This window comes from Prinia subflava, chromosome 16 (genome assembly GCF_021018805.1).
Source record: "Prinia subflava isolate CZ2003 ecotype Zambia chromosome 16, Cam_Psub_1.2, whole genome shotgun sequence".
In the NCBI taxonomy this organism is placed as follows: Eukaryota; Metazoa; Chordata; class Aves; order Passeriformes; family Cisticolidae; genus Prinia; species Prinia subflava.
In genome coordinates this window covers 13,848,680-13,868,051 of record NC_086262.1, presented here as the reverse complement: position 1 = coordinate 13,868,051, position 19,372 = coordinate 13,848,680, and the positions used below count along the sequence as shown (strand labels likewise).

General features: G+C 41.4%; 1 protein-coding gene across 2 annotated transcripts in view; it reads left to right on the top strand.

Annotated features, from left to right (window-relative positions):
• The window catches only part of CLINT1 (clathrin interactor 1), a 45,269-nt gene extending 29,192 nt beyond the window's left edge, over positions 1–16,077 (top strand). Inside the window, exons 6-12 of one of the 2 annotated variants that reach the window (XM_063413416.1) lie at positions 1,189–1,357; positions 5,783–6,026; positions 6,522–6,603; positions 9,777–9,854; positions 12,462–12,757; positions 13,364–13,568; positions 14,395–16,077. In XM_063413416.1, coding sequence (XP_063269486.1) covers positions 1,189–1,357; positions 5,783–6,026; positions 6,522–6,603; positions 9,777–9,854; positions 12,462–12,757; positions 13,364–13,568; positions 14,395–14,732 — 1,412 coding nt within the window. In that variant the 3' untranslated portion in view covers positions 14,733–16,077. Of the gene's footprint in view, positions 1–1,188; positions 1,364–5,782; positions 6,027–6,521; positions 6,604–9,776; positions 9,855–12,461; positions 12,758–13,363; positions 13,569–14,394 lie in introns of both variants that reach the window. The other variant, XM_063413414.1, reaches the window with a different exon arrangement.
• The last annotated feature ends 3,295 nt before the right edge of the window (positions 16,078–19,372 follow it).

Here is a 19,372-nt window from a genome sequence, read left to right as displayed (position 1 = left end):
AGACGGGTATAATTCAAATTTTGTACCTTTTACTGCTGCAATCATCATTTTCTTTTTATTAAAATGGCTTAATTGAGTACACCTTGAGCATCACATGAGCTGCAATATCATTTGTATGTAACTTGAAGTAGGGATTATTTCACTGTCCTTCCTTTCTGTTACTCAATTTTACTCAGCCTAAGTAAAAAAAAAATCGCTGTTGTTTCATATTTTAAAAAAATGTACAAAAATGGCTTGTTTCCTGTGTATGATAGCCCTGAATATAAAATGTTTGCCTACAGATGTTGTCTGGAAACTGAGCTGGTTTGGTTTGCTTTATGCACCTATATTTTGAGCCAAAGATCTGATACAAGATCACAATACAATTTAAAATGTGCAGTGCTTCTGATACTCATGTCTTTGTTAAAATGTTTTTTTCATTTGAATTAAACTGAGGTTGGCTGTGTGTGTATAAATAAACAAGACTTTAGTGTTTTAGACTTCCTTGATGGGATTGTACAACAAATGTGCTTATTTCAAGTAAAACTGGCAGCTGTTTGTAATCTAAAGTACCAGTATTGAGGTCTGGAATACTAAATTAGAAAATAAAGGGTTTGATTTCTTGATAATAGTGCTCAGGAGAGATGTTCAGGGTATTCGGTGGCCCCTGAAAAGATGAGTTGCTTTACTGCCTTTTCTTTTTTCATCTCTTCTGGAAATTTTTTTAAACTTTTTTTAATTGCATAGTGTGGAAATTAAGTATTTCAGTATTTTGGTACTATGTTTTTGTGTATTAATGTCAGAGTATAAAAAGCCCAGTGATTTATCTGTGATCACACAGCCAGCATGGAATATCCTGCACTAAGGGGTTGTTCCAGAAATGCCATGGGCTCTTCCTGCCCAGCTGCTTCTTGTGCCTCTGGTGCTTCTCCAGCAGAGCCCAGCAGCGTCCTGATGTGCCTTGCACTGAGCTTGTGTCACTGTCATAAACAAAAGTCTTTGAGTCTCCATTCCTGCCACTTAATGATGGGTGTCCCATGCTGTGCCTTGCTGTGACAGAGTTGGTTCAGCGCTGAGGGAGCTCTCAGTGTGCTCTGTGAACTTGTACAGTTTGTGTGTGTGTAGGGCAGGGGGGCTTGAAAGGGATTCCACAAAGACCACAGGCATTTTATTTGGTACCTTTAACAGTTCTTGTCTCTGTCTTACCAGGTGAAAGATACGATCCTGAGCCCAAGTCCAAATGGGACGAGGAGTGGGATAAGAAGTCAGCTTTTCCTTTCAGTGATAAGCTGGGGGAGCTCAGTGACAAGATCGGCAGCACGATCGATGACACCATCAGCAAGTTCCGAAGGAAAGACAGAGAAGACTCCCCAGAAAGGTGCAGGTACTGGAGTTGTTTCAAGCTGAATTTAGCTGTGAGGTTGCTCTTCAGAAGCAGTTTGACATTGCTGGATATGAGTTACAATCCTCTGCCATTCTTTTTGTCTGTAGGCGAAGCAGATTTGCGTTCAGTGCCTGCCTCCTGCGCTTCTGCAGGTCCCCCTTGGCCTTGGGGAGCAGTGTGGCTCTGGCAGTAGTTAACTGCTCTTGGCTGCCTTCCCTTACTGCCCCAGCTGCTGGCAAAGCAGGGGATTTGGCTGAAATAGCCCAAGCTTTTCCTTGTCTCAGCAATTCAGTGTTCATATGCCAGTGTGCTGAAGGCTGCCACTTAATGCTACACACACTTTGAATGCTGGAGTGCCAAGGAAGAAAATTGAAATTGCTTTGATACAGGGCTGCTTCCCTGAGCTGATCTCAGGAAGAACAGCCTGCAGGTGATTTCTTTAAAAAAAAAGGCAATTTCTGTTGGCGCTTTTCAAGAAAATTCTTGTATTTTACATCTGGTCATTAAATTTCTTCAGTAAGGGAGAAAATCTACCCAGCTTTGGCTATGAAAAGAACTTTACATCTGTCACACTTCAACAGGTGCATTGAATTTAATTATCTGGAGATCAAGTTTGTACTTAACAGGATCTGAAATTGCTGTGGAGAAAGTGCTCAAGTACATTTAAATGATTCCCTTTTGGGAAACAACTGAAAATTCAAATTTACACTGAGATTTGATTAATATTTTTTACAAGAGTATCTTTAGATACTCACACATGTATATGAACATAAGAATACACATGCACACATCTGTGTGATGCAAAACTAAAGCAATTTTGCACAGAAACAAAAAATAATAACAATGGCAGCATTTCTGGGGGAAAGCCTATGTAGTCCTCTTGCTGAGGCATTAATAAATCATAAAACTGGTATTCTTTGCACACATCAGGGTTCCCTCTTAGAACTTAATATCAATGGACTACAAAGAGAAGGGATCAGAAGAAAAGTAAACAATTTCACATGTAACAATGGTACATTTCTGTGCATTTCTGTACTTATCTTTCAAAAGCAACTTCTCCCATGATGTCTGCAGACCTCACCAGCCACGTTTCACATAGAGGATGTACAGTAGGCTCTGTTTTTTGTTTAAATCTTACTTCCTTTGTTTTATTTCTGAATGGATGCTGTCTCTTACTTGTGCTGGATAAAATCTTGTATTTTTCAGTGGTGTAGACAGTCCTTTCTGTAGTCTAAATTGCTTTTTTTAGCAAAAGCAGCCTCTTTTGGTGACTCTCCACTGTACATCTCTACCCCAAGTTACACTGCTTTTTCCCTGGCTAATATTATATTTTTCATTTTTGCTTTGCTCTTGCAACCCTTGTCTCTTCTGTTTGATTTTTCTCCTATTTTTTTGGTCTAGGTCAGGTGGGGTATTTGTCTCAAATTTTATAAAAGTGATAAACTTGGGACTTGGAATAAAAAGAGGAATTTTGGGGACATACATAAGCAAAGGCAGTTTGGTGCTTGTAGGTTGTTCTGCTGTAAGAAGGAGTCTGGGCTGCAGCACTTCAGCTTCTCTAAGATTGCTTCAAATCCCAGCCTGGAATTTCTTTTTCTCTTCTCTTGGCATGGGAAGCAAATACCATGGAAGGGATTTTATCCAAGGGTTTGAATGAAGAGGTTTGGCTCTACAGAAGCCATCAGAGGATCTAAGAAGATTGAACTGAAGGATATGGAGTGTCTGTATTTATCCTTAAAGATACTGTAAATACATGCCTTAGTGCATGCTCTATTAGCAAAATACTATGTTTAAATATTAAAACTGAAGGTGGCATGAAATTTTAATTATCATATAACTTGGGCTTAAAATAACATTCTTTTGTAAATGCCTCATGAAATCTCTGCATTTGTCTTTTCACACTTCAGCAATCTTTTGTAGAAAAAAGTGCCAAAATGTACTGGCTTATTTGTAGCCTGCTGCCATATAATAACAATTAAATTGCCATTTCACTTGAAAAAGTGACTAAATGGTGATACTCACTCAGCTGGCAAACGTGCTGTTATGTTCTATTGTTTCTGTCTTAATAACTTTATAAACCATTATTGCTTGAGTACTGTAAGGCAAATAAAAGCCTTGAAGCACAAAGAATAAATGTGTCTTACACATCTTACCTGTGGCCAATAAAATTTGGAAGCCATGGTCTTTACACACGAGAAGAACTTGGCCAGACTTGTGGATTTCTGACTTTACTTGCAAAAGCCAGTGGTTTGCATAGATGGAAAAAACTGCTTCAAGGAAATAAAAACTTTACCAGAGAGCAAGGAGGCAACAGCCGTATTTAAAGGCAACTTGTAGCTAAAGAATGACTTTTTGGGGTGTAATTTAGATATACTTAAAGACTCAGTAAACTGTTTTTGTTTTCTTATAGGTTGTTAAAAAAAAACCCTCAGTACAAAAAACTTAAGGCAAAGAACATGTGTCCATACTTTGATTTCTCAAAGCTGTAATTATATACTTTCTTTGCAGAAGTTTTTAAATTATTTGGTACATTGCTATAATTTTATTTTTAAGTTCTCTGTGCAATTCTCAGATAAAGCAGTGCAATTTTACTGAGCACAGTAAACACACTTTGAGCAAACATTAATCTCTAATATTTTTTTGTTAATGTGACCATTAAAGAAAAATAAAAAGTGGCTCTCCTGAGAGAATTTGGAAGCAGTACAGGTTGTCATAGAAATTTGAGTCTTGTAATATTTTTTCTCCTTTCTGGCATATATGTTTGATTTCTTTCCTCAGAGCCTTTAGTCATTTATTTTGCTGTATATCACCAAAGACTGACTCTTTCCATTCTTGCATTAGTGAGACTGAGCTTTGGCAGTTCTGTATCAATCAGACTTTGCTTGTCACTGTTTCCCCAGCCCACAGAACATTCTTGGACTGTGTAGTGTGGACAAGAAATGCATTGCAGGTATTAAATACAATACACGGAGGGACTGAGCCTTAGTTGTGTTGTCCTGGTGTTGGATGCTTCCAGCAGCATCCTCCACCCTCCTGCAGGGCTTTTGGGATGGATGCCCTGTGTACAGCACAATAATGTGCAGTTCCCTCTGCTCTGGAGCTCCTGTTCAAATCCTGGTGTCACAGATGGGAGTGTGGCTGTGCTTCCCTCTGGGGTTTGTGCACAGGTGGGGCAGCAGGGCTGTGCTCACACAGCAGGGTTGAAGTGCTGTGAAAAAATAAAGTTTAATTATGCCGTTTGAGGTCCCTTACCTGTGAAAGGCTGGCCCAAGCCAAGGCCAGGAGCTGCTGGTTGGTCAGCAGCTGTGAAATTTATCTTTTTAACAGTAAAAGAATTGCAAAAAGGAGTGAGCATTTGTGTTGTGATGTTACTGAGCTGAGCCATCCCCAGTGGTGAGCAGGTAACACGCACAGAGGAAATGGCACATGCAACGTGTTCCCAAAAAGCCACCATTGTTAGCAGAGAACAAAGGCTCCCCCCCAGAGTATATTGCAGTTACTGTCACATTCCCTCTGACAAAGGGACAGCCTTTCTTAAATTTTTCAGTTTTAGTATTCTAATGCATTATTAAAATATAAAACCCTTCCACTTTCTACTCTGTTGCTAAGGGAATTACAATTTCAAAATATGTTCCAATGTATTTAAGCTTTCTCCACAGCAATTCTCACTGTTATGTACAAATCCTGATGGTAACAGGCAACATGACTGGTGGTGGGGGCCAATTACTTTCTTTGTGAAAGACAATAAAAATACAAAAGTAGAAAATGTAACAAATGATTCAAATAGTGTAGAGCAACATCTAAAACGTTTTTGCCTAGAAGGGTGATATTTTTATTCTTGTACATTTTGAGAACAACTCTACATGCTCTGATAATGGTAACATTGCATTGCATGATTCTGTAAGCATTCTTTTCCCACAAACATCGTAAAGAATATGAAAGCCTGTTTCCCTGGAAAAGGAAATGAGCTGAAATCCAAGAGTTGTTCAAACCAAAAGACAGTATAGAATGTGGCTCATTGCTTTCTGTCTTTGGTGTAAGTACTGAGCACACCTGCCAACTTAACTTTCTGTTGCTGAAGGGTTACATAATGTATGGGGGAGTTCCTGTCAGAGGGTAATTCAATGTACTGGGTTTAAACACTGATTTCCTATTATCCTCTGTCGTGGACTTGCAGTTCACGTTTAACAAAATAACCTGCTTTTCCCCACAGTACAACAGGTGCAATGCTGTGTGCTGTGATGTGTTATGTAAGGGTGAAACAGTTCCTCTCTCAGATGTAGAAAAAAGCAGCATTTTTATCATGAACTGGTGCTACAAGACAGTGCAATAACCAAAACTCATAGCTTAAGCCAAATGTCCACTCAAGGAACTGAGAAATCCATCACGAATGCTGTGCTATCACTTTTGTTTTTCTAGTGACAGTGATGAGGAAAAATCAAGAAGAGGCAAATCTCCCAAAGCTGAATTTAAGGATGAAGAGGAGACTGTGACAACAAAACACATTCATATTGCACAAGCTACAGAAATTACCACCATCAGACAGAAACGCTCAGCAAATCCTTCAAAAACCATTGACTTGGGAGCAGCAGCTCATTACACAGGAGATAAAGCAAGTCCAGAACAGAATTCTGCTGCTCATCCTGCACAGCCTACAACAAAGGTGAGACAGCACAACAGCACATCATTTTGGAAACTGTTTTCTTCTATCCTCTAAGAAAAATTCTAATTTAGGGTAGGTTTTGTGATGCTGCCTTCAAGGGAGCTGTTTTATCAAAAATGTTTAGTTGGGCTTACAACAGTCTATGGAACGGTATAATTGTAATTAGTTGTGATTTCTTTAAGGTGTAGAATTTTCTAAATATAGTCATTAGCATGTTTTACCCTCTTCAGGAGCAAAGAGAATTCTGGCATGAAGTGTTAAATGTTCTGTGAAGCTGCACACTTACTGAAAACATACCAAATTCTTCAGTTATAAAAACTATGAGCCTTTAGCTTCTCATTATTGATTTCACATTTAGCCACATGATTGTTTGCTTTAAAGACAAATCTGTTATCTCTTCAAAGCAAACAAAATCCTTCAAAACTCCAGAAAACTTCTTAATGTCATTTGAATAATGACACCATGAGTTGAGATCTGGTGTAATTTCTTCTCCAGGCTGCTGTCCCCTCTGGCAGCAAGTCCTCTAACGACCTGGTGGACCTGTTGTTTGATGGAGCCAGCCAGCCAGCTTCCACAGGTATGTTTGGGGTCTATTCCAGTTCTGAGGAGAAGTTTGTTTGTTGCTAGAATAAAGATAAAGTAGATAAATTGAGAAATGAATACTTGAAGAAATGGAAAACTGCCTAGAAAGAATCCTTAGTAGCAAGGTACTGTGTGTGCTATTGCATGGGACTAATAAATGTTATGGGCACGAAGATTAACTGCTAGATCAGTCTGTCAGAAACTGTGTATGTAATGCAGTTATTTATAATTAACTCTAAAAGCAAGTGCAATCCATTCATATTCAAGCATTTCTCATAGTGCAGTTCAAAGGCTGGGCAGATGGATAATCTTCATGGAAGCTTTCATCTGAGGTATATGGCAAACTTGTTTCTTTGTCTTATTTTCTCTGGTACTTGGTTCATCCAAACCCTGGAACCAAAAAGAAGTTGATACCTAAAAGTGAAATTACTCATTTTAAAGCATGTTCTTCATCCTCTAAATGTGTACCAGAGTTACCACAGTTCCATGAAAGTTTAAGATCCTGAATCAGAACCACTATCCCAAGTCAATACTGAATTTTTTTCCATCTGATTTTTATGGCAGAAGAGATTGGAACCTTTTTTTGTTTTATATACAGTGTCTATGTTTTTATTTTTATAAAAATAAGATCCTATTGAGAATAAATATTTCTTCTTCAAAGTGAACCTGCCCATATTTCAAACAGAACTATGGCAGCTTCTGTATTGCAGTGTATTTAAATCTCCCATCAGTTTGGCTCGTTGCTGTAGTCAGCCTTTTTTCTTTTTTTTATCTTTTCTCCTCCTTTTTCCAAAGCAGCATTTAGAAATGGTGCTGAGAAGAGGCACATTACCAGCTGGTCCTGCTAAATAACCTCTGCTGACCTGAGCAGGCAGATGGAAAGGGTTCATCTGCAGTGACAGATCTCGTGTGGGACTCTTTGAGGCTTGCTCACGTTGAGAGGATTAGCAGTGTCCTCCACGGGCAGGTCACTTGTTCTGACCACTGCTCCTTGAGCACAGGGTGTGGGAACATTGCCAGGGTCAGGCAGGGCAGAGGGAAGGGGTCACATGCAGCCTTTGATGTGTGCTGTGAAGGAGCTGGCAGGGAAGTGATGTGAGCTCAGGGAACTCAGGGTTTGCTTATCTCTGTGTTTGCAGGTGAGGAGGTATGAAAGGGTTGATTGGGCTCAGTGTTACTCTTTACTGGAGCAACACAGTTTGTATGTGAGGGGGTGCTTGGTTGCCATGAAAGAGAAGATGTAAAACCCCTGGTTAGACATGCAGGGAGGATTTTTTGGCGTTACTGAGCTGAGGTTCCTTAACCTTTCTTTAGAGAGTTACTGCGTCCAGCCTAATCTCTGTCGCCTCTCTCTGAAACTCAATTTCACTTGAAAACAGGCAAGAGATGGTGAGGAAAAGTTAAACTTGACTGAAGATGTTAAGGGGTTATTTTGGATTTGAACCTAGTTCTGTTTTTAAAATTAAATTAATCCCTAGGCACTGTCAGGGAGCATTGATTTTTATTTTTTCCTTCAAGCATGTGGTCAGGAGTGTGTCATCTGCGTTGCTCATTCAGCATATAAACTCTCAAACCATTAACCTGCTCTGAACTCTGTGAGCCCGTATGTGGGGAAAAAATTACTTGAAAATGTTCAGTGCAGTAGACAGGGTAAACAGGATCAGATCAGGTTTTTAGTTTGATATTTCACTGTCCTTTTTTCATTCTTGAGTGTCAGAATAAAACTTGTGTATAAACACAAGATGCTTATTAGATCACTTCAGAATTTGTGTTGAAGAAATTTCTTAACTCGATATGAAGCTGTTTCCCTCTTGAAAGAGGTGTTAAAGGAGTTTCTGCAGTGCTGTGTCTGAAAATCCAGAGACCATCCTTGCATTCTGTGCTCGTGTTTTATATCCTGCACCACGCACTCAGCAAGAAGGCATTTCCCCTTGGAAGAACAGTCGCCTTCCTGGCAATGTCTACAGTAAAATAACATTAAAAAGAAATACAAGTACACATGTATTAGGAAGCGAATGGTTCCTTTTATTACTGCTGGCCATTTATTAAAAAGAAGATGGTTCTGGTTTAATTAACCCAGTTGAGAGCAGCAGATGGGGCAGAATGTCTTGCAGCGATAAGACAATTCCGAAATGGCACCAGATGTTGGAAGCTGTCCCTGGTGGTGTTTGAGTGCAGCACAGATGTTCCAGTCCCACCTGGCTGCCTCCTAAGCACTGCAGGCTAAGCAGCTGTGATGTAACCTATATAATGTACGCACAACACTAAAAGCAGAATAATTGAACTGCTGCAGCTTCTTCTGAGGGTGGGACTGCTTGGAGGTGAAATCTTTGAGGACAAACAGATCAGGTCCACTTCTTGCCTTCCTCTGCTCAGTGGAATCCCTGCTTAAGAGCAGTACCAACCATAACTAGGTGATTTTTGTAACTTTCCCGAGTTTATTTTAAAAATCAGCTTTACGATATGATTCTTAAATCTTAAATCTTCTGCTTTTATACCTTGGCCGTATCTTTTTAGTGAAAAATCGTTACTATGCTGTATTCAGAAGTTAATTATTTATATGTTGTATACAAATGCCTAGCTGGAAAACTTAATGTTCTTGCTGTAGAAAGGAAGCAAAGTTATAAAAAATGAACACAAATGCAAGCTCTGTCCTTGAAGTCCTATTTCAAGATCATTGCAGAATCATTCATGCTTTAAGTAACACAAAAACTAAATATAAGGTGACGTGTAATTTTTCATAGGAAGCATAATAAATTAACTTTTATACAATAAGAATGTTTGGCCTTTTTATATTATGCTTCCAAATTTTTAATTTTACAAAGTGCCAAACTGGTAGCATCACTCCCTAGTTAAAAACTTGTTAGTCTTTTTAATATCTCTGAAATTATATTTAGAGGTGACAAAACTTGCATGTTTTAGTCCTTCCCATGGAAAACAAAGCTGCAAGATCTGCAAGGCAGTTGGAAATAATCCAGTTTATTGTTGCTCAGGCTTGTATAAACATAGTCTGGCAATGAACAGGAAAACAGAGTTGACTTAGGGAGCAGAATCAATAAATCCATCGTGTCAAGTGCAGAACAGCTTTTCTTCATAAATCCCACACACATTTGCAGCCATGGATCTTTGCACAGTCCTGTAACAGCGTTTGGCTTCCCTCTGTTCTAGGTGGATCAAGTGACCCCTTTGGAGGATTTGCTGATTTTAGTTCACCTGCTGCTTCAGCGAGTTTCCCATCGTCGCAAGGTAGGATTGACTGAGGGATTGCAGAGCTCCTGAAGGGTGGCAGGAGGGCAAGAGAGGCCGTGTGGCATTATTGAAAGTGCCTTCCCTTTCCAGGGTAAACTGTGTGTGTGTAGCTGGACCACAAGTGCTCTGGGAGGAAGGAAGATGCAGCCTGGCTCAGTGCAGACATTTTACCTGCAGACAGACAAGCTTATCAGGAGACATGGCCACCATCTAAAAAGGTTTCCCTTAAAATGGGACTGGAAATCAATAAAATATGCTTGGAAACAGCCTAAAGTGATCCATTTTCCTTTGGTGGAATGTTTGTGGGATCCTACAGGGCTGCAGACACCCCTGCAGTGAGGAGAGCTGGCTGGCTGTCCTTTGTGAAGTTAATTTGAGCAGGAGTGGTGTTTGTGATGGGAGTTTCACAGCCAGGGAAATGAGAAAAGAACAGCAAAGAGGCTGAGCAGCAAATCTACCTGGGAGGCAGCTTTAATCAGCGTGTTTACATCTCCTGCTTTATTTTGCTGTGCTGGGAAGGCTCTACTGAGCCTGGGTTAGTTCAGAAACCCTCAATTTACTTGGTAGGCAAGAGCTGCTCTGGTTTTTTACAGGCTTTCACAGTTCAAACCCGAGTTGTTTTGCAAACATAAAGCTGCCTACTATGCAAATAACTCCTGTGTTAATACAGTCTAAATTGATACAATCCTTTATCTGCATTAACATGATTAATCTATTCCAATCACCATTATGCAAGGGACAAGGAGTCCTGTGAAATGATTAATCATTCCTGAACAGTGTAAGCCCCTCTAGAAATCTTTTCCTTCTTGATTAATCATCTTTGAAGTCCTACTGAAGGGGCAAAACCTTCTCCCTTTTACCCCCATTTCCATTATTGGTGCTCAGTGCACAGGTCTGAACACAGAAGGAGCACACTCAGCATTTACTTATCTATCAAGAATATTTAAAGTAGGTTTTAATTTTTAATATGTAATACTAATTGAAACATTCTAATATAGTGCCTCTTTGTGAGGAAGATCAAAGCAGATGTTCTAGCAAGGCCCTGAGCTAATGAATATTAGCCCACTTCATGCACTGAAGTTGTTGGCAATACTTGGATTTTGTGAACAAATTTACTCTCCTACTATTCTTTAAATTGTAATGTGTTGGTAAAGGGAGATGACTACAGGTTGAAGGTGTGTGTTGATAAATATTTACACAAAGTGTAAAAGGCTGCTGCAGTTACCCATGAGTGGGTGGAATACATTATGGAAGCAGCATTGCATAGGGCAGGAAATAGAGGCTGGCACTGGATTCATCTGCCCCAGCTCTACGTGTTTGAGTCTTTGTTCAGTCAGCTAAAGAAATCCAAGAGATGATTTAAATCTTCACCAGCACTCAGAGTTCATTTCCTATGGCAGCACTGTTGTTTGTGATGTAGCTGAAGTGCCAAAAGTGAATCAGTGAGAGAAAACCAAAAAGCTGAGCTGGCCAGTGGCCCAGGCTCCAAGTGTGATTCCTGTGTAGCCTGTGAGCTTTTACATGGTGTTGCTTTATATTCAGCATCTTCTGCAAATGCTGTTTTAAGCCTTTCTTCCCCCATCACTGCTGTGAATCAACACTTTCCCTGTTCATAGGGAAACACGTGTTTTGAGGGAGGGAACATCTCCTCCTGTTTGACTCCAAGGTTTGACACACTCTCAGTTCACTGGTTTGTGTCACAACATCTGTGATGCTGAGGAGGTGCCCTTGCAGGTGTCTACAAACAGCTCACGCTGTTGGCTTTGCCTTCACAGAGAAATACAGAGAGAGCTCTGAGTTCTGTGTTCTGATTTAATAACAATTGTCTCCAAAACCCACATCTGTTGAAATGGAACAGTGTTGAAGTGATGAACTACGAGAGTTCAGCAAAGCTGCTACTGAGAGAAATGGTTGAATCAAAATGAAATTTCTGCTTCAAATCAAGGCATTTAGTTCAGGAATCAAATTTAAAAAACCGGATGTGTTTTACATGAGCACTTCGTGGATGGGAAATGCTTATTCCTTATCACCTCAATAAGCTTTCCCTGGCAACCTGCTCTCAAAGTTCTGGGTTTTATTCCCCTCAGCATGGTTTTATACAAAAAGCTCCAGTTGTATACAACCAAATTTGGATGTAGTTGTCGTTATCACGATGGAATTTGCTTTATCCAGTTGCTTGTTCCTGACAACTGCTCTCTCTGCAAGTACCAGAATGCCAAGAAAAAAAGGTTGATAAATATCATCCAAGTTCTGGATGTTCTGACTGTAGTCTCCAGTCTACCCCAAGTTACCTTCCAGTTGTACTTCAACTGAAGCAAACCTGTCCCTGCTTGCCTGGCATCCACAGGTGACATCTTATCAAACATCTTCTACTTTCTGTGTACGAGTGTTTCATATTTCCTTTCGTACCTTGTTAAAACTGTTGGAATATTCATGAGAGGGAATGATGTCCAGATGGAGGTTCTACCTGCAGATGTTAATCTGGACAGGCACAGATCAGCTCTCATTTGTTTCAGTTCATGGGATATGGCATTTGCTCAGTGCCTTTCTCTAAGTCTTGTCTTCTCTGTCTCCCTTCCTCCCACACTGTTGCCTTTCCTTCAGGTACAGCAACAAGTGGAAATGGAGACTTTGGTGACTGGAGTGCCTTCAACCAAGCTTCTCCTTGTGCCAGTGCTCCGTCTGGAGAGCTCTTCAGCAGCACAGCACAGCAGCCAGCTCTAGAGCTCTTCGGTGGCTCACAGCCAGCTCCGGGCCAGCCTCCAGCTGCTTCCAACTCTGTGGATCTTTTTGATTTGATGGGACCCTCTCAGACAACCATGACCTCCTCACAAAGCATGAATTTCTCCATGATGAGTTCCAATTCCGTGGGTGTCAGTTTGCCCATGTCCAGGTCACAGGTATGCTGCTCTTGCTAGTTTGCTAATGACCTTCTCCTTAATCACAGCTTTGAAAATGAACTCACTCCTCTTCTGGAATGCATTAGACCTGGTCACTCAGATGTGATCAGTATTTTATTGAAATTTTTTCAATTGCCTCCTAATCAGAGAAGTCTCCTTGAAGGTGGGCTTTGTTGCCCTAGGAAGGTGTAGCTGCTTTGTTGGAGCAGTTGAGTTTGGTAGTGGAAAGCCATTCTCCACAGAATGTTACAGATTTCCATCCTCAAGCAGGTGGAGGTGAGGACTGGTCTCTTCTCCAGAAGACAGAAGTGCCTGCTGCAGTGGGGAGTGGGTTGGAAACTGGATCAGCTTGGTCTTGGGAGGGAAGAATTGGCATGTTTGAGTTCAAAACTGCTGCTGGTCACTGTCACCCCACACTGATGTGGGACTCTGCTTACAAATACTCCCTTAATGTAACTGTAGAACAGCACCTGGCAGCCCTACTCTGGAAGAGTTCATGGCTTTGTGGGTTTTTATTATCTTCTGTGGAAAACTGAATACTTGTTTAGTCTTGTTTCCTACCACTAAATTGTTTCAAGTGAATCCCAACAAACTTTTCTTTTTTAGCCTCTGCAAAGCGTGAACCCGATGATGCCGAAACCTAATTCACTTTATAATGCAAGGACAGAGATGGTCCAGAAAAATGCAAGCAAAACTCTACCCTCAACTTGGTCAGATCCCAGTGTAAATATCAGTTTGGACAATTTAGTACCTGGGATGCAGCCTTCCAAGCCCCAACAGCCATCGCTTAATACCATGATGCAGCAACAGAGTAAGTGATCACTGCACTGTTTTGCACACTCAGCCCTGTCTGTGTTCCATAGGCTGTCCCTGAGATCCAAGTCTTCTCTCCATTACTGTTTTCCTTCCTTTAGTCACACTTGTTTCGTAAACCACTGTGCCATTGTGGCACAAGTGATGTTCTTTAAATGGAGATTGGTATGTTCAGGAGGCTGTGCCTGTGCAGATTCTGCTGTGGAGCTTGCACCATTGCTATATCTTGACTTTCTAATCTTTAGAACTTCTCTAGAGTATTTATTGGTTGGAAAAGACCTCAGGGATCTCTGAGTCCAACCTGTGACCCATCCCCACCCAGCCCAGAGCCCTGAGCTCCTTGGACACCTCCAGGGATGGGGACTCCAGATGTCCCTGGGCAACCCCTACCAATACCTGACCACTATTTCAGTAAAGAAATTCCTCCTGATGTCCGAATCACAAAATGGCTGCAGGCCTGGCCATCGTATTCACAGCAGTGACCTCACAAGTTTCTTAAAATACATGAGCTCCCTCAGTGTGCCCAGGCTCCCCTGAGCACCCCGGTGTCTCCAGGCTCCCCTGAGCCACCCCGGTGTCTCCAGGCTCCCCTGAGCCACCCCGGTGTCTCCAGGCTCCCCTGAGCCACCCCGGTGTCTCCAGGCTCCCCTGAGCTCCCCGGTGTCCCCAGGCCCCCCTGAGCCCTCTCGGTGTCCCCAGGCCCCCCTGAGCCCCCCCGGTGTCCCCAGGCCCCCCTGAGCTCCCCCGGTGTCCCCAGGCTCCCCTGACCCCCCCGGTGTCCCCAGGCCCCGCGCAGTGACCGCTGCTCTCTCTCTTTGCCGCAGATATGCAACAGCCGCTGAATGTGATCACTCAGAACTTTGCAGCAGTGAACCTCAGCCCCCAGCCCGGCGTGCTGCCCGTGCGGGGCCAGCCAGCGCTGCTGGGGGGGCCCGTGGGGCTGGCGATGCCCGGGGTGATGTCGGGGGCCATGGGCATGGGCTCCATGGCCCCCACGCCCATCATGAACCAGGGGATGATGGGCATGAACGTGGGAGTGCCGGCCACGGGCATGGGCACGATAGGAATGGGGGTACCCAACATGGCCATGACCTCGCTGACTCCTGGGACTGTACAGCCCAAGCAAGATGCCTTTGCAAATTTTGCCAATTTTAGCAAATAAAGATTGTAAAATAAATAAATAAAACGAGATTAAAATAAGATAAATGGGCAGACTGAATGAAGGATTTTTAGCTGCACAAAATATAGCTGGGGAAGGGATGGGCAACACTGATCAATACTTTTTTTTTTCTTTATCGGTTAAAGTGTCTACATAAAGAACCAAAAGCTATTTTCTAAGTGTTGAAATAACTAGTGTTCAAATTCTGGAGAGGTCAGAGATTCTTCTAAGGAATGTGTTGGATGATTTTGCAAAATAATTTGTATTAAGACCATCAAAAAACCTTTCCTACGTAGAAGAACCAATTTTAACTTTGAGACTTGATGGAAGACTAGATTGGGGACTGGGTAAAAATGTTTGAATCTAATTTTATACTTTTCTTTTTTCTTGAAGAGCTTTGACTTTTTTTTTCCCCCTCTCCCTGATCGCTTTGTCATAATTGGATCATTCCTTTTACTACCACTGAGTCCACAATTGTGAAGTCACTCAAGTACTATGATCAGTTTTTTATAAGAATATATATTTTTGTCCAAAAATGGCTTACATATGTGACTATGGCTAATTCAAAGGGACCTGGAATGTATATATACTTTTGCTAATGTTCCAGCCACGCTGCTGTATTACCCAAATTTTTATTGTAAAAATCCTCTCTCAGCAATTTGGTGATCAACAGATTTTTGGGTTCTTAACATTATCTTACAACTGATATCCCATTCAGGTCTGGGAGAAGCTTTATCCAAGACTGCTGGAAGGTTTCCTTTCAGAAGACTCCAGAAATGCATTTCCTGGAGTTCTTCTCCAGTGGCGCTTGGCATCCTTTTTATCACCAACGTCCCTGAGGAGCCACTGGTTTAGGGCATCAGCAGCAGGTGGATCACATTCAGTGATGTAAATGTAGAACCTAACTTAATCCAATGGCGTTGGATCCTAACTTTTATACAACACTTGGTGATTCTTTTGTGTAAATATGGCATTAGCAGCTGTGGAATCCAATAGAGGAGTAAAAAATATATATATTAATAAAGGAGACCTGTAGCAGTCAAAGATTTTACTGATTTACTGAAAGCAAAAGAATGAATTAAGGTTTTGGGGGGGGTTGTTTTTCCTTCTGTAATTCTGCATTTAATTTCACATGAATCAAGATTTTAGAACCTGGAACACAAAGACATTGTTATATTCACAAGCTGGGAATATTGTTAAGAATACGCACTATACTGTAGGTATGAAATTTATTGCCTCCCTTTTCTTATGTTGAATTTCTTTTTTATTATTAAATTGATAAAACTTTGTTTCCATTGTATTCATAATGTTCTGTTATACATAACATTAAAATGTTCATTAAAATCAATGTTGGGCTGCTTTTCCTTTCATTCCATTTGACGTTTATGAGAGCATTTGGGGAAAAAAAATAATTATAATTTGGGCAAAGTAATTTTTATAAATAATTTAAAATTGTTTAATGACTTCTTATCTGAAGCCTTTCCTATCTGGCTCTACCGTTAGGAATTAAAAATGAAGCAGGCAAGATATCCTGACCCGCTCCAGCCTTGCTAATGCTCCATCTACAACATTTCTAATTAGGCAGAAATTCATGTACTTCAGCTAAGTGGTAATGAAAAGTGATTCATTTGCTGAATAAGAGATGAGAGTGAGTGTAATTAGCTGACTGCGGTTTTTAATCTTTCAACAATTCAATGTGTTTAAATTAGTTTCAAAGAATAGGAGCTTTCAAGTGTTGTTACATCAAAGTAATCAAGGCAGCCTTCAGCGGCTGAGTAGGAGAGATGGCTCTGGTTCCTGTTCTGAAACCTTTACTCTTATTTGGAATAATCACCCTCAAACGCTCTGGTTGGAACAGATGGGGAGGCTCAGACTGGTTCAGTGTCTGCAGAACTGTGGTGGGAAGGAAGCTCCTAGCAGGGCTGGGGATGGGGCTGAGGAGAGCTGAACCTGGAGCCGGTGCTGTTATCCTGTGCTGGAGGGTGCGGTGCTTCTCAATCCCCCCTGGAGGGTTTGGGGTGAGCAGGATGAGTCTGCTCCTCGTGCTGTCCCTCTGAGGTGGGTTTGGCCAGTGAAGCAGTCAGCTCTGGGCTGAAGGGACGTGTCCCTGGTCAGGTTGTTCACGTCTCTTCAGAGGAGCCTTGGTTTTGCTTCTAATTGGCATTGGTGATAACGAAGCAGATCTGTCAGGGTTGGAGTAAGTCCAGTGGAAAACGTGGTCACTTTGGGGTGGGTCTGTGTGCCAAGCCCACCTCAGTCGAGGGTGCCCCGGCTCAGGGAGCAGCCACAGGGATGAACTGATCTCTGCTCATCCATGGATCAGTGTTCTCCTTATGAAGCAGGGAGTGAGTGTGGGGTGTGAGAGGAGCTTTGTCAGCCAGCCAGGTCCTCTGCAGGGGGCTGAGAACAAAGTCCTTCAAACCAAAATAAACATCAGGAAAGAAACCCTGGAAAGATTCTTTCAGAACATGGGCCAGGTACGTCCCTGTGCACCTTTTCTGCAGTGATGAAAGCCTGGAAGTTTTCTCCCCAGTTCACATGGATCACAGGTAGCAGTGCTTAGCAGAATGTGGTTTACATCTTCATTTAAAGACTGAATAGAAAATGGGTATTTGCTTAGAACAATATTGAACTTGTTTAAGATGAATACCATAAAATGTATCCATCTCTGATATTTCAGGTACGAACAAAATAATATCTTTAAACTAGAAATTACCTTTCCAGGTGAAAATACAGATGAGCTGTTAAGTGAATGGGGACAGATCTACCACTTATCACCTGCTGCATTATAGAATCAAATATACCCAAAATCACGCTGCTGTGTTAGTACAACTGCTTGCTTCATTTTGAAGCACAGCTGTATCTGTGAGCTTTCCAGAAAGTTTTGGCTGACTGGGTGTTGTATACAGAAACAAAAAATTTAATATATAGAATTACATGATTCTATAAACAAACTGTGTGTTTGGTCCTGAGAGTTAAACTTTTACCACCTCTGGATTGTGTAGCTTCTAAACTTTAAAAGAGTTCAATTAAAATGGGTGCAATCCTTTGTAAAGGTTGTCTCTACTTCAGAAGAGGAGAAAAGGGCAGCAGAACCCAACTGTGTTTGGGTTTTTTATAGAATCATTAAAAAAATGCATCTTGATGTGTACAAAGGAGTAATAAATTCCAGCACAGGTGCAAGTTCAGTGATAACTAGAGCATCCACCATGTTCTACAAAAGAAATTATATTCAAAACGGCTAAACAAGGGTATTTATAGCAGCATCTGTTTCAGCTCTATCTGTCAGCTAAGAACAGTCTGACACAGCTTAGGGGAGGGGGGGAGGGATTTATCAATGAAGTGTTTACATAATGCAGGCAGGCATTGTATACTCAAGGTGATACCAGCTATAACAGGATAACAAATATCTAAAGACACTTTTATTCTCAGAGGCCTTTGCTCCAGGAGTCACTCTACAAAATTGCCTCCGTGTTCCTCTGTGCTCGACTGTAAACACGCTCACAGCAGATGACATTTTATAGTGGCATCGCTGGCTTCTGATTAAGGTTTTTAATGCTGAGGGCATTTTTGGTTTTAATTTTTTTCCTTCCTCACAAGTTTTATTCTAAGGCGTCACTGACTAAAATTTGGAATTGTTCCAGGTTTTCAATTGTTTCAGGGTTTCAAACTCTTCTTCCTCTCCTGGTGATGGAAGTGCAGCTCCTTCTTGGGACAGAGTGGGGCTTTGCTGTGTGCAGGTAGGCAGAAACCACAATCCCCAGGAACCTTTTTTCCCGTATCCCATGGACCTGGAGCTGATTTTAGAAGTTTAAACATTTCCATGGACAAAGGGCTTCCTGGAGGTGGTGGTGGGACGATGCTGGTGGTAGCCCTGCTTCTGGGAGCTGCTTTTAGATCTTGAGAAAAGAAGTTGCAAAGACATCTCGGTGAGCTGGGTTAATGTTGTGAGACTCAGAGGGATGGCCCCTGGAATTTGTAAGTCAATCTTTACAGCTTGTTCAATGATCTGGTCACAGTTTTATCTAGCTGGGATACTGTGGAATTTTTCTTCTCCATGTAAAATGACCTTTAAAAACTGAGATGTGTCTCATTTTCATTTTTTATGTGTTTCTGCATCCACTATTCACCTAAGGAATGATAAGAGGTAAGAGAAAATCTGCAGAATGGGGAAAATGAAGAAAGGTGCCTTTGCAGACCTCAGTGTATCCCTGGATTCTGCAGCTGAGGGTTCTTTACATGGAGTAATCCAATCTCTACTTCTACATAATTCCTGGGTGTGTACGACACAGCAAAGGCTCAGCTCATCTCTGTTTTTAAAAATGTCTTTACTCCTCACAAATTTCCAGATTTTTTTTTTTAAATCGTGCCATAAGGTACTGGCTCAGTAATTAACTGGTTCTTTAATCGAGCTACAATTACTTTGTTCCATGAGAAGGGAAAAAAAAAGAATGTATACCAAGACAGAGCTACTTTCGACATCTGGGAACCTCCTAACAGCTGGCTATCTAATGAATATGCATCTGCTTAAGAGGCTGTAGGCCATTAATAAACCAATAGATATAAAACAGAAACAATCTTTGTCAGCTTCAAATGAGATTGGGTGCAATGTGCTGTGAAGTGTCACTGTCACATTGAATCGA